The sequence below is a fragment of the Electrona antarctica genome, assembly GCF_951216825.1.
Source record: "Electrona antarctica genome assembly, chromosome: 12".
NCBI lineage: Eukaryota > Metazoa > Chordata > Actinopteri > Myctophiformes > Myctophidae > Electrona > Electrona antarctica.
The window spans coordinates 29084443-29099771 of NC_136793.1; the positions used below are offsets into that span (position 1 = coordinate 29084443).

General features: G+C 42.1%; 1 protein-coding gene across 6 annotated transcripts in view; it reads right to left on the reverse strand.

Annotated features, from left to right (window-relative positions):
- Positions 1–15329, reverse strand: part of agtpbp1 (ATP/GTP binding carboxypeptidase 1) — a 52407-nt gene that overhangs the window by 12946 nt on the left and 24132 nt on the right. For 4 of the 6 annotated variants that reach the window (XR_013791198.1, XM_079515302.1, XM_079515301.1 and 1 more), the window contains 15 exons: positions 11436–11582; positions 10991–11122; positions 10734–10827; positions 10397–10434; positions 9937–10145; positions 8792–8969; positions 7631–7672; positions 6081–6181; positions 5224–5340; positions 4134–4945; positions 3886–3969; positions 3503–3592; positions 3098–3246; positions 2329–2416; positions 55–199 (listed from right to left, as the gene is read on the reverse strand). Coding sequence is in view for 5 of the 6 variants with exons in the window: in XM_079515302.1 (XP_079371428.1) it covers positions 55–199; positions 2329–2416; positions 3098–3246; positions 3503–3592; positions 3886–3969; positions 4134–4945; positions 5224–5340; positions 6081–6181; positions 7631–7672; positions 8792–8969; positions 9937–10145; positions 10397–10434; positions 10734–10827; positions 10991–11122; positions 11436–11582 (2426 nt within the window). In the remaining variant the exon portion in view is untranslated. The remainder of the gene's footprint in view (positions 1–54; positions 200–2328; positions 2417–3097; positions 3247–3502; positions 3593–3885; positions 3970–4133; positions 4946–5223; positions 5341–6080; positions 6182–7630; positions 7673–8791; positions 8970–9936; positions 10146–10396; positions 10435–10733; positions 10828–10990; positions 11123–11435; positions 11583–15329) is intronic. The other 2 variants (XM_079515304.1, XM_079515303.1) reach the window with 1 other exon arrangement.

The following is a 15329-nucleotide window of genomic DNA, read 5'->3' on the forward strand; positions in this document are numbered from 1 at the left end:
CGACAGACATATTTCTATACTATTATGAATAGTGGTATACAGTAGTTATACTACCTTTAGAGTAGAGTATGTGTAAGGGTAGTGATAGGCAAAGTAGCAAACATCATCCTTATGGCTGAAGTTTGTGCTGAAGGTCATTGTAAAATACGATTTCCCTTTCTGACCTCCTGCTGCAATGGAGCTCCTTGAGAAATTGTTCCTAGGGAGAAGGAGAACAATTTACTAAGCACTTGAAACTTGTGCTCAGTAGAGCGCAAATCTCTGCTGAGAGGAATACCCTGTCTTCCTCCATCTTTCAATGTTCTGGGGTTGTGTGCATGTATAGAAAAGCATGGGGCAGTGAGAGGAAGGGATAATATAAAGGACTCATCATTACATCATTACAGTGCAACCAGAGTAGACATGCTATATGGAGGGAATTAGCCCTTCGCTATACCCCACCCTGAAAGCGATTGTCCAATGCCAAACCAAATAGTTATAGCATCCTTTGCTAAGGATGGCAAGCTTTTGTCACCTCATAGCTGTCAATGTTATTTTGCATGGCTTTGTTGTTGAACACATACAGTTGGAGGCCATCGATATTGTCCTTTTCTTTTTGCTGAGGTTTGCGTGATCTGCGCAAAAGGACAGTTAACCCATTTTGGGCGGGAACCCCTTTTGGTGTTTAACATTATGTTATAATTTAGCTATTGAAAAATAGCAGACCTACAAGCTCATAGCGCGCCACCGAGTGGCGCGCTACGAGCTTGTAGGTCTGCTATTTTTGAAAAAACGTGAAAATATTTATTTCAGAAAACTGGAGGATTTTTTTAAATTTTGAGGTCAGGCCTAAATGGGTCAAATGATAAGGGACAATATCGGTGGCACCCAACTGTAGCTGTCAATGTTATTTTGCATGGCTTTGTTGTTGAACACATACACAGCTTAACGTCGGGAAAGGTACACAACTGAGTCTGACCCACTCAGGTGATGACAATAATACTGATCACCGCAGTCTTACCGTGCATTGCATGAAAACTCCTGTCGGATGGTTGTTAAAGTTGATTGAGAATTGAGATGGATACTGTTTCTGCAAGTGCGTAACACGCACTTCTCCAATGTCAGTACACATTTTGACTTTGAATCATTTTTAAATCAAAGATTGCAAAGTGTCAGGTTTTCACTGCGCCATATTTCCTGGCTGAGTCCTTCCCAAAGCAGTTAACAGTAGGCTTGTCACAAGATTCTAATCTTCACCAATAAGAACAAAAACACTTCACAAGAACCATGACTGTGATGTGACTAAGAGATTCACTGATATATTATTCACATGCACAGATTAACAACTGCAATTTAACTTTGATGAGTTGGCATTTCAGTCTGGAGGCTTGGCTTGTGCTGGCAAATTGAATGCCTGCATTTGACTGGTTCCAGTACATCTCATGAGCCAGAGGGACAGGAGAGTTATAGCCTAGTAAAGTTGGCTGGACCGATTGCACCCATTTGGGTAGTTCCAGCTCCACAGCCCTGTGGAGCATGTATCCCATAGCCTGGAGGGACGATTGCTCTATTATAATAATTCACAAAAACGACATGATTGTCGTTGACTGATCATTTTCACAAATTGAGGTCCCTGGCCCTGGTGTCAAGCAATATGACATTAATCTGCCTAGAGTTTGCAAGATTAGATCTGCTAGTTTTAGATTCTGCTATTGTGTCCGGGTAGCTCAGTTGGTAGTAGCTCTCGCCTTTGGACCACAAGTTCATGGGTTCGATCCCGGGAACCACCAACTCAGCATATGAGTAGCACGGCTTGGGTGTGGCCAGTCGTGCGGGAAGTACTGGGAGCTGATGGTGGGTGTGGCGCTCCACCTCAGTAATCTATCTCCCAGGGGTCTAGCGCATTGTAACAGGGATAGACTCCTGCGTGTTACCAGCTGATACCGACAATATGCCATTCTCGACCTCCTACTTCTTTTAAAAATCAGACCTGTCTGAAGTGAGTGGTGCAACAGCGTCCCCTGTTGGTACCCTAAACATACATACTGTACATACATAGGGACACTGGGACACAGCCAGGGACGGACATTGCTGTTCCTTGGCAAAAAGATCTTTATACATTTCACTTGTGAAACTTGGGAAAATGGGACATTCTGCATAATGAGTACTTTCTACTTTAAGTACATTTTTATACCAATACTTTTGTATTTTTACTCAAGTCCATTTTGAATTCCAGACATTTACTAATGGTATTTCTACATGCAGTATTGATACTTTTACTAAGTAAGTAAAACAAGTGAGTACTTTTTCCACCACTGGTTGTATGCAGTAGTATACGTCTATACCTACTTGTAGTAACAGATGTCTGTGGCAGTTCTGACCCAACGAGGTCTGCAATTGATTGCCTCCTGCACAGAGTACATCAGCACCTGCATACCTACAGTACACACACACACACAGTCACACAGTCACAGTCACACACACACACACAGTCACACAGTCACAGTCACAGTCACACACACTCACACTCACACTCACACTCACACTCACACTCACACTCACACTCACACTCACACTCACACACACACACACACACACACACACACACACACACACACACACACACACACACACACACACACACAGAAGGAAAGAAAAATTAAAATAAATAAAAAATAACAGATGTTGAGCTTGTATATCTGCTATTTCTGAATAGCCAATGCTAAAATCTAAAAGTACACAGACGGACCAAACAGAATATTGATCAATTGATAATATTTTGGTGAGAGAAGAGAAACTTGGCAAAAACAGAATGAGAAAAAAAGGAAAATGCAGCTGACTGGCAGTTGTATTTATCCCGCCAAAATAATAACTTGTGTCCAAACAGAGAACAATAAGAGGTGCTATCATGTAAGGACAGCATTGTTTACTGCATACTATAGCACTAACATTTCATAAAATGTCCCGTTTAAAGAAATTCATCTCTTTTTAATGTTCTTGGCTAGTTTTATGCACAACTTCCAGGTCATTATGGAGATTGACTTGCAGGTGCACAAAACTGTTTACTGTTAGGCAACAGTAGAAACCTGAAAATAGATAATCTTTTCATAGGCCTCACCGTAGTTGAACTGGCTGTTGGACTTCTCACAGTTGATGATGTTGAAGCGATAGGTGATTCCAACACGCATGCCGCTCACCTCAAAGTAGAACCACTGGTGGTAGTGGTTACTGTTGATGTCTGAGTTCAGCACTAGATCATACTCATATCTTTACAAGCGCACACACACGCGCACGCACGCACACACGCACACACACAGTTCAGAAGTTGTGCACTGTTCATCAATTGCACAATATGGATGTAACACATTTTTTTACCTGATTTGCGAAATTCATGCACAATGCTGGTAGGTATGCAATGACTAAATTCATGCACGATGCTGGTATGCAATGACTATGCTTCACTCTTATTTGATATCTAATTCAATATGCGATTCTGTTCTAACCGATAACCAAACATCCTTACTTCCTGACTTGAATAGCCTTCCTTAGGTTGCCAGATTCAAACTGAGAGTTGAACTTCAGTGACTCGCCCTCATCATGGATCACTGGGCAACTGCAACACAAGTAGACACAACATATGCCATTGATACTTTTAGAAGACATTGGTATGCATTCAAATGCCACCTAGTTTATTTGATGAACTGTTGAAGAACAGCTCTTGTAATGTCTCACATGTCCCACCCCAACACTTAAGACTTAATCCAGAGCGATTTACAGTAAGCAAGAACAAAAACATGGTAATACATCAAATACATAGAAATATCATCATGAATCAAACATAAGCTAAGAACCTAACCTTGCTGTACGTAATGAATTAGGTTAGGGTGTTCTGTAGAAGAAATTCACCTGGGAATGTCTAGATCATAAATCACTTTATCCAGGATTTCATTGGGATGAATCAGCCTCTCGATGTCCTGGAATATCTTAGACCTTCAGGATGTGAGCAGAACAAGATAATAAAACACAAGAGATGAGCACCACTGTTTTATGACAAGGTTTTTGTTATTTCCATATATTGCTCAGCCTTTAAAACAAATTCAATTCAACTGAATTTCTTCATTCAATTCTATTCTACCACATAAAAAACACCTCACCTCTGTACACCGTAGACTCTCTCTAGAATGGGCTCCCTGAAGGTAGGGGCCACGTGTCCAAAATAGTCTGGGTAGGCTACCTCTGAGTACTGGGGCACCGAGCGTGTTCCCTTCACCATCTCCACATACAGATCGGGGTCGTGGAGCGGGAGGAGCAGGGCCGTGTCAGGAACTTCCAACACAGCTCCTTCCCCCCCCTCCTCGTCTGGACCCTCGGAGCCACAGTCTGAACCCCCTGCGCTTCCTCCTCCTCCGCCCACTCGTCGTGTGGCGATGCCTCCCACCAGCAGGGGAGACTGAATGTGCCTGGTGACGTAGACTGGAGAGCCTCCGCCTTCGACCGCCCTCCTGCCACCGTCCCCTCCATTCAGAGGCCCCTCCCCGTCCAGAGTGACACGCTCCAACGCGTGCACCAGCGCCTGCTCCAGCCCCACTGCGCCCTGGGAGGGCGGGAGCAGGGGCTTGGAGGAGGGGCAGGATGTGTCTGGGGAGGGCGTGTGTCCGTCGTCCTTTTTGTCGCCGTCCTCGGCGAGGTGGATGGAGTCCAGGTCCAGAGGCGGCAGAGACAGGGGAGGAGCGATGGTTGGAGGAGCCACGACGGGCGGTACGATAGAGGGAGGAGAAATCGATGGAGGAGGAGGGCAGGAGTCTTGTACTTTGGTGAGATGGCATTCCTCGGCGGGGGTGGGTACGGGGGCGTGTTTAGGGGGCAGGGCCTGAGCTGTAGGCACTATGATCGGCCGAGGAGCCTTGTTGAGCGATAATGACGATGACATTGTGGAGACACTCTTTGGACAGTCAAAGTTATAACCCTGTAGGAACAAGAGACATGTACTGTTAAGGACTCTAATTCATTTCTACTTTACATTTGGATGATCTTAACATAAGATATTTGGGAAAGACTTTGGGAATTTCACTGAGAATGTATGTTTTGCAATACCCATTAGGGAAAAATATATATTATTTTCAATAAAATAATTTAGTCAAGTAAGTTTGTTTGTTCAGACAATGTTGGGGAAAAAAAAGATTACTATTCAACAGAAAACCTGTTAAGAAACAACTAGAATGTCAATCATCTACTGGCATTGACCTGGAAGTCTTCAGACAGCTCTAGGAAGAACCTCTCATAGACCCTCAGCTCCTCAAATGGACGACCGCTTCCCTCTTTAGGACGCAGTTTGTTCAGGTCTGTCTCTATGTCATCGTTCTGAGACACAACAGGGAGACGGAGAGAGAAGGGCAAAAGACATCTCAAATGAGAGATCTAAAACATTGGGACTGACAGTGTTTTATGGCCCCGTTTTTTAAACACCTTGTCCAGCTGTGCCACAGGAGAGAAGACGAGCAAAGGTGGTGCTGACATGAATCTTTAATCTGAGATACTAGTCCTGCTGACTCACTCAGCATGTCCAGCTGATCTGCCACTATATCGTTAGCAGATACAAGAGTGCAGAGGGACACAGGAAGGGACAGACCAGAATTATTTATCTAAGACGCTGCTGGTATCGCGCCGGTATTGCGCGTTTTGGGTGATATAGCTTATTCAGTTCCATGTGTTCAGTTCAGTCACGCGAGAGAGACTCAGAGTACCGCTGCTTATTCGATTGGAAAGGAGCCAGTTTAGGTGGTTCAGGCATCTGGTAAGGATGCCTCTCGAGAGTCTCCCTAGGGAGATCCTCGATGCACGTCCCACTGAAAGGAGACCCCTGGGAAGACCAAGTATGAGATGGAGGGATTATATCTCCAAACTGTTGGTATAAACTACTACAGATTACGGATAAGCGGTTGAAGATGGATGGATGGAGTTCTATGTTATCATTTTTTAGATGGAAAGAGGAAAGGCTTAAATCCTATATTACTCAGTTGACTTGGGTTCCACAGTGGTCTATACTAGGTACGCTAGTATTTCCCTGTGTGTGCGTGCGCATGCGTGCAGAGGTACTGTACCACAGCATGTAGATCCTTCTCATCTTCCTCATTCTCTGTGTCATTTTCTGTGTCTGCCTCCATCTCCTCATTATCGTCACTTTCATCTACCACATCATCCACTGGGAACGGACACACGCACACACACACCACACACCACACACCACACACACACACACACACACACACACACACACACACACACACACACACACACACACACACACACACACACGTGAGTCTCAACAGTATTGCCATATGGTTTCAAGCCTAATTTATACTTTGTTGTATGAATGTGTCGCTCATTGAAAATAACAGATTTATTGATGAAAATGTGTTATGTTCGGTGAGCAATGTATAAATTAGGCTTTACTTAGTCCTGCCACAGACTTTTTTCCTCAACTATTTGTATTTGACAATAGCATTGAGAACGTGTACATTAGAGTGACTAGTCAAGTTCATCTGATACTGTAGGATAGTTACTGTCAGGAGAAGAGAGAGGGTGAGATGATCTGATACTGTAGGATAGTTACTGTCAGGAGAAGAGAGAGGGTGAGATGTGAGCAGCGATGACAGAGATTAATCACTAACTAGAGGGAGCTCAATCAACTGCTTCATATCATCTTTACCTGGAGACACTGCCAGGTCAAAACAGTGAAGACACTAATATCATTTTCTGGCGATACACACCACTAAGGCTGTAGATTGATACTATCAAGGAAGAAATAACAAAGTGAGTGGGTGACGGTTTCTTAAAAGGATATATTTCCTGACACAGTATTCCTGTGAATTAAAGTATGTTGTGGCTATTCCCATTTCCTAGGGTAAAAATAAACTACACCTTAAATAGGATTGTGGAGCTTTTTCTGTGGAGCACATCTCACATGTTCAAAGCCTCCAGACTAATCGTCATCTTTTTACTTATGTGGTGTGCCTGATTTAACTGCACCTGGTGATCACAAAGGTAGGTGCCCGGCTGCACACCCACACCACCAAACAGCCTTAATCAAGCATACTGTTTGCATGTAAAAGAGATGGACAATTCCCTTATTAATGTTTTTTTTGACCGCTAACTGACCGTGGGGAGTTGAGCCCAGATACTGTATATTAATGAGGAGAATCAATGTGTAAAAGCCTGTGAATTGAGCTGTGTGATATTTAAAGAGCAAGTATGCATGGATATGTGAGTTAGAGGTTGACAAATTAGGCAGTTCTTTATACTGAGGCAAAGACATGAGACGTTTTGTTTTCAAACCAGTAGGGGTGAGGACTGGGCGTAGGTTTGTTAGTGGCCATTCTCACTGCTGTTCTTGCAACTACCTTGCATTTGGAGTTTACTTATCAGAAGGCAGAGAGCTCACATTGTCTGGCAACAAAATAAATTGTGCCAGAGTTTGCTAATGAGCTCATTGTCATCTGTATTCCCTGAGTTAGTAGCGTGAATGCTGGTGACTATCTGTTAGTCCAGTAGTGAAACTACATTATGAGAGTGAGGTGAGTGGGAAAGTAGCAGTAAAGATGGAGGATACGTATTGTGAGCGACACGGAACCATGTCTTACGTACGTCTTACCCTTCTTTAAGGGCTTGTTGCAGAGCGGGTAACTTGATCCTCCTGTAAGGCACATTGTGTGCAGCAGTGTCAGTGGGGTATGGCCAATATTCCTAGAGTTAACCACCAAGGTCCTGATTTATACTTCGTCATACAGCAGTGTCACAGGACAATAGTCTAGCTTGTAGATCTGCTATTTCCATTATTACCGGTATTATTATTTTAAATGTATGAAAACATTTATTTAACGTAGTAGAGTAGATATACACACCATTTGTATTATTACGGTATACTACTGGGTACATTCTGAGCTGTGTGTATGAGTGTGTATTAGGGCTGCAACTATTGATAATTTTCTTTGCGATTATTCTAATAACTTTTTAGATTTTGGATTAATCGAATGAGTGAATAATTCAATTAAAAATAGCACATGTACAAGCTCTCGTGTCGCAATGTAGAACCTGTAGAAGGGCTATTTTCACAATATTTGAAGAATTTTGAAATTGTGTAAACTGTTCGCATAATGAAATGCCAAATATATTGCTTGATTATTACTCAATCATTTGATGAACCGTTGCACCTCTAGGGCCCTATCTTGCACCACCCCTTACCCCTTATCCATAACTTATTTTGCCATTTTTTACTATTTTGAAAGTAGCCAATCTACATTGACACGTTGTGAGCTTGTAGAGCAGCTATTTTAAATTATTTTAACTCATTTGAGGCCACCATTGACACTGGTGCCATTGCCAACAGAATGCACGAAAAAGGCTGCGAAGACGACCCTGTGAACGAGAAGTAATAATGGGCCATTTTCGAGCCAGTGGGTCCCCTTCGCTAGCATCAGAAATGAACCGTGAGGTCGCGCACATTTTTATTGAGCTCCTAACATCGTCCCTCAAATCCAAAAACAACACAACTAAAGATTGCACGTGTAATGCATGTGAACAGTTTTGGGATTTCAATGACGTTACTCACAGCGTGGAAGCAAGCGTTGCGACCGTCCGGTAAATATACAGTAAGACTATTAATTCTCGATTAATAGATCGGTATCAGATCAGTAAACACAAGAAATCACGAGTTTTTCAAAATAGTAAAAAATGGCAAATAAGTTTAGGCATAAGGGGTAAGGGGTGGCACAAGATATAGCCCTTAGTGTAAATGGCGTGTGTGCGTAATCACCCCCAGGTGGCTGATTGTACATCTGTGCCACGGGCCCTCCGGCAGGTACATGGGGCAGCTGGTGGTGGAATGCAGACTTGATGGTGGGCAGAGGCAGTCGATTCTTAGGAAAACACTTCCGCATGATGAGACTGGAGGTGTTGACCAGAGGGTCCAGAGTCCGAATAGTGAGACACTCCTAAAAGGACACAGGGTCAGTATGTGCGTCTGTATGTGTCTGTGAGCCTCATGCGTGCATGCATGGGGATTCATGCGTAATCACAAGATTAGTGATCCTGCTAGAGATACATTTGTCATGTACAGTAATGTTACAGTATATGCTTGTATACATCATGTGTATACAAGCTTTTTCAGACAAAGTCACATTAAATTCAGCATACATCCAAATGTTCCTTCTTGAGAGGCAGAGCAAAAAGAACAGACTTTCATTTTGGTCGTTTATGGAGTAAAATGAGAATGACTAGGCTAATATTAGTTATCATATTCCCATCAATTCAATTTTCAATTCAAAGGGCTTTATTGGCATGAGAAAACATACGTTTACATTGCCAAAACAAACTTTATGTACAATTGAAAGTCAGAATCTCCAATAAATCAATTTCTATTTACAGTACCAAGATCACTCTATGCAGATAGTGCACCTGTATACACACACAATGGTTAGTCTTTAGGGTGGTTGTGTTCATTTGATATCCTTCTCCTATCACAACAGCTCGCAAATCTTGCTGCTGTGTTTTCACATTGTTGTACTTCGCCCAGCAGATATGGGAGTTTTTTGTCATTAGTCATGTTTTCAAAATCTCTGTAGGTGATTGTAATCTGTGGGAAGTATGTGTCTCTGATATCTTGGTACAGTGGACAGATGGTTAGGAAATGTAGCTCAGTTTCCACTTCATTTTGTGTGCAGTGGGTGCATAGTCTCTCTTCTCTAGGGAGACGGGTCTGCCTATGATGGTCTTTCTCGGTCTGTACCTACCTAGTTGCGATTTTTCTATACTGTGGTATTCTGCCACAGTGTATTCTCTGTTTAGGGCCAGATAGAATTCTAGTTTACTCTGCTTTTGTGTTGCTTCTTTCCAATTAAAGTTGTTTTCAAGCAGCAGCCCTCCCAAGAAGCCCCCACACAGTGAGACATTTTCACTCACTGTAGAGGTGTTGTAAAGTATCCTCATCCCGTCGGCATCGATGAAAGCCCTCCTTCCCAGCTTGATGTTGGTGATGTTCTTGAGGCAGGCCAGGAGGCCTTTGCGGATAAGGATGTGGCGCTGCCGTGTGTCGTTACGGTGCCAGTCCAGGTACACTGACAACAGGACGGGGACATGGCTACGGTCCACCGCACGGCGGGCATTGGTTTCTGAACAAAATGGTTGGAGGGACAATGAAGACAGCATGGGTTTATTGCACCGTTATGACAACCAAGCTATTAGCATCCTTAAATATGATTTCCTCCTGGGCTTAAATTGACTTGGACATTTGGACATGTCAGTTATACGAGAGGTGATCCAGGGAAGAGGCAAAGACAATAAGATGGAGATTGTGGAAGATGGGGAAATGTGTGTGGCTGACGATACTGTTAAAAGTTAAGAGCACTGTGCATATACTTACTGCACTTGAGCAGAGCTCCCAGCGTGTCCAGAGCTACTCTGTTGATTCAGAAACAAGATGGATGAGTTCCACTGTCCACTGACCAATCATCCATGCCAGATGGTCAAAGACAGATACAGCTTGTTGATGCAACATTATGAGAAAATATTTTGTTTCACACACACACATCTACCTACATTGGTGCTCTGAGTCAAAATGTAAATAAAACTATTTGTAAAAAGAAACATGGGAGGCTTGCAACTCACAGCAAAAAGAAAAGCTCTGTAAAAATGTTTAGTATACACACACAGTAATGCTAAGTCTAACCCATAAGCACAGTTAAGCACATGTTGCTTACTTGAGCACAGTGGTGTTCTTCTTGGTGTAGGGCCCCACGATCTTGAACATGAGTTCCACCACTCCATTCTTCCCCAACGATATGGCGTTTACCGCTGTGAAGACAGACAGGAAGATCAACCCGGAGACATTCAGCAACATTAAAGGTGCAGTATGTGATACGTTTTAAATAACTCTATATTGTGATTGTGTATGTGTGTGTGTGTGTGTGTGTGTGTGTGTGTGTGTGTGTGTTAGTGTGTGCGTGGTTGAACTTACAGTTGGTGGAGTAGACCCTGAGGACCTGCAAGCAGGGCAGCAACAGCTTGGTGTTCTGTAGGTTCTGTTTCACAAGGTTGACCGTGACATTCAGAACACCGTTCAGACGAGCTTTTACTCCAAACTTTCTGTCTGGGGACACAGAGGTTGTAAAGCTGGTGTGTGTGTGTGTGTGTGTGTGTGTGTGTGTGTGTGTGTGTGTGTGTGTGTGTGTGTGTGTGCACGTGCACACTCGCGCGCCTGCGTGCGTGTGTGTGTGTGTGGTCACATGAGTGGCTGTTTATAACAATGCATGTGTTCCTTTCTAATCAAAATGGGGTGAACAAGACAAAACGATGTCAGTGAGACCAAAAGGCACCCCTTAAAACACAGGGAGTGTATTTGAATGTAAACATGTCTCTCTCTGTGCGTGCGTGCATGTGTCCGTGCGTGCTCTTATGCCAACCTTTTGGTCCAACCTTGGCAAGCAGGGAGTGAAGCTGTAACATCAGTTCTTCACTGGGAAGAGCATCTTTACTGGCAGTGAGAAGCAACTGAAGCAATATGCCTGTTCCTCCTTTAGACACAAATACTCCAACCCTGCGACCTCCACCTGGGCGAGACAGATCGACCAATCATTCAATCAATCAAACTATTCAATCAAACAGTAGTAGCTCTGTAATAAACAACATGTTCAGGTTATTTGTCCTCTGCATTGACCAATCCTAACTACTTAGAAATGGGCTCTCGGGCCGCATTGGGTGGCTCCCCGAGTCCGCGGGCCGCAAAATGCCCGCGGATCGCCACTTTGACACCACTGAAGTAGTATAGTAGGGAAGTGGGACCATATTCTTTTGTTCTCTATATCTTTTGTTCTATTGTGTGTAATTATTAGACATAATGGACATAATTTCTATAGATTTCTATACATGCTTTGTGTGCTGTTGTCTATAGTATGTACAAAAGAAATCTATTCAGACTCATGTATAAACAAGACTCTTTAGAAATCTTTAGAGAACAGGGGCTTTCTTTTGTGTGTATTTGTGTGGTTTTGTTCACTGTTTGTGCATGTGTTTATGGTGTACACTTTCTGTTAATGTGTGACCCTCTCCTGCAGAGAGTGGGATGCTAGAACCGTCTCATGCCTTTTTGTCTCTATTGACAAAAGACACTCATTAGGACATAATTGAATTGTAATGTCTGTCTGGCTGAGTGAGTGTGTGCGTTAGTGAGTGATCCTTTGGAAGTAGGGTCTTTCTTTTGGGTTATTATTGTGTACACTTTCTGTTAAAGTGTAACCATGGCATGCCTTTTTTGTCTCTATTGACAAAAGCCACTCATTTGGACTTGTGACGACTCAAAGCCATTGAATTGTAATGTCTGTCTGGCTGAGTGAGTGAGTGAGTGTGCGTGCGTGCGTGCATTAATTGCATGGACTGTTCCCCATGGATTCAGTCTGTCTGTCTGTGTGTGAGAGATGTAAAGGAGCCATAAGCCTTTGGAAGTAGGGTCTTTCTTTTGTGTTATTAGCAATAATAGCCAAGTACAGGTTTTTGTGTTCACTTTCTGTTACACTTTAACAGTCTCGTGCCTTTTTGTCTCTATTGACAAAAAAGCCACTCATTTGGACTTGTGACGACTCAAAGCCATTTAATTGTAATGGATAGGTCTGGCTGAGTGTGCGTGCTTGCGTGCGTGCATTAATTGTAAGGACAGTTCCCCACTTTAGGGGCTCAGTCTGTCTGCCTGTGTCTCACTCGTAAAAACTTTGGGTACATTGAGTGTGTGTGGGTGTGTGTGTGTGTGTGTGTGTGTGTGTGTGTGTGTGTGTGAGAGATGTAAAGGCCAATCTATAGAAAAAGGGGGCTTTCAGTGTAATTCATGAACAAAAGCCTTTTGTTATGGATTGGTGACTGCTTAGAACTAATGGACCCTAAATGTGTTAGATCTCTCTCTCTCTCTCTCTGTGAGCATGTGTTGCGTGCGTGCATGCATGTTTTAGGGTGGTTGGTTTATCCAGTAACTTTAGAAATATAATATATATAATATAGTATTATATATTTATTCCATGGTTAGGCAACAGTGTTAAAACGGTGTTCACCCCATAACGCTGAGACATCCTGTGACATAACAGCTGTAACTAAAGTACTAAAAGTAAAACATTTTCGTAAAATACATGCCGGTATAGGGCATGCATGTTTAAAAGTATAATTTACATGATTATGGGCATGTCTTTTAGACCACTAGATTTAGTTAAACAGAACTGTCAAACATTCATGTTTTGACAGACTGCAAATAATTACAGTAACTGATGGTCTGCTAACATTTACACATTTTAACCAAATACATGCGTACATACATTTACACATTTTAACCAAATACATGCGTACATGCGTACATACATTTACACATTTTAACCAAATGCATGCGTACATGCGTACGTACATACATACGTGCATACGTACATACATACATGCATACATACACGTGTATGCTATTATTATGCTTTTTGCTTGGTTTTATATGACTGGACATGACTATATTCTATACCAAGCACCAACATGATGTTTGTTACATTTATTCAGTACATAAGTCTAACCATTAATCACTGATACCATTTTTTCTTGTGTTTTAAAGTTACTAACGTATGTAGAGAAAGTATGAAGAAAATGTGTTAGACACACTTTTAAAAATTATACGAAAGTATCAGATCTACAATCTCCCAATGCATCACAATTCACTGCCATTGTTTTATAGAATGCAATGGCAAATTATATTGAATACACACCATACAATTGCAACACCTAGGTCATTCTGCATTATGATGTATTCTACAGCAATAAGCATGAGCAGAGACCTCTAGTTCTCTAGTTTCTCAGCGACTTGCAAGAGTCACCGAGTCAAGTTTTTAAAACTGTAGTGTTTATGATAAGTTTATGATATAAATATATATATTGTTAATCATTCATGGGTCCTACAAGGGTTTTGCTACAGAGGATCTGAGCATTTCATCGGTGTAATACCGGTTAACACCACTACATCCCCATGCACTGGGGTTACACCCCCCTATGGGTTGTAAGGATCTTGGATCATTTAATTTTTGGGTCTAGAGTATGGGTTATGTGGTTCACAGTCCGCTAAAATCATGGAGAGCAGGCAAACAAATGGAATCTTAATGAAGCTAGGTTTTATGATTATAGGGGGATAATGATCAGGCATGTTGGGGATAGCCAGTATGGGGATCATGAGTTATGTTTTGCTAGTAAATGTAGCATGTTTATAATTGTATCGACTATTCTCTAGACTAGTATTTTAGACTTTTTAGACTAATTCAGGTTTTCATTGCTCAATGCTATTGGTGATATGGTAACCAAATGCCCCACTGTATAGGGACCTGACTGTATAGAAGTATATAGTATAGTATGGCTATTTATATGGCTTTCTATGGGGATGGTTTACTGTCTAACTGATTTTCTATCACTATGTCTACAACCTAGGTCTATTATCGACAGGTGGTGGACAAATGGAACCCATTAGATCTCTAACTCTTCTATCTATTTGGCTGCCTTGTGCGTGTGCGGAACCACAAAGGGTGTAATACCATTTTTTTACTGCACATAGGCAGTGAATTTAAGTATTGTATGGAGCAATTCCGCTTATCACCAGTGTTTCACCACTACAAATCTGATGTGATTCTAGCCCCTAATGCATTTTTTTTAAACCCCCGGAGGCCACCAGAGGGTGTTGAGTGGGTAAGGTGGCCTAGTGTCAGTATAGTGGTTAACCAAAACCCTTATTATAACCTTTATTATATCTCTAACTCTTGAGAGTTTGTAAAATGCCAAGCCAAATACAAATGCAACAATTACACAGCATACAGAATAGTATGAGAACCATAGGTGTTTACGATTTTTTGTAAGTAGTAGCGGTCAGAATCTATGATATTACAAGGAGTCTAATATTTTTTCTGCTATTATTTGGTATCCTTCAGACATGATGAGGCTCTTACATGTAACATATCTGTCCTCTCTAATTATATTATATTAATTATTGTCTTCAGACATTGTATGATCAGGTTATTAACCAAACATTACAGGTAGTACATCATAACCCCATATGGTCTAGTGGTTCGACTCTCGGTGTGGGAAATATAAGTATATGTTTTCAATTATGGTGAAAGTTAATGACATCCACCTAGTGGGCAATTTCTAAAGATGTTGATCAACCAGTCATGCAAACGATTTCAGTACCATAGATAGCAATATGTCCCATATTGTTAGGACTGTAGGACATCTTATGTAGACACAGAACTCTATAGTGCATATGTATTGGTTAATCATACAGATATTCCACTGATGGA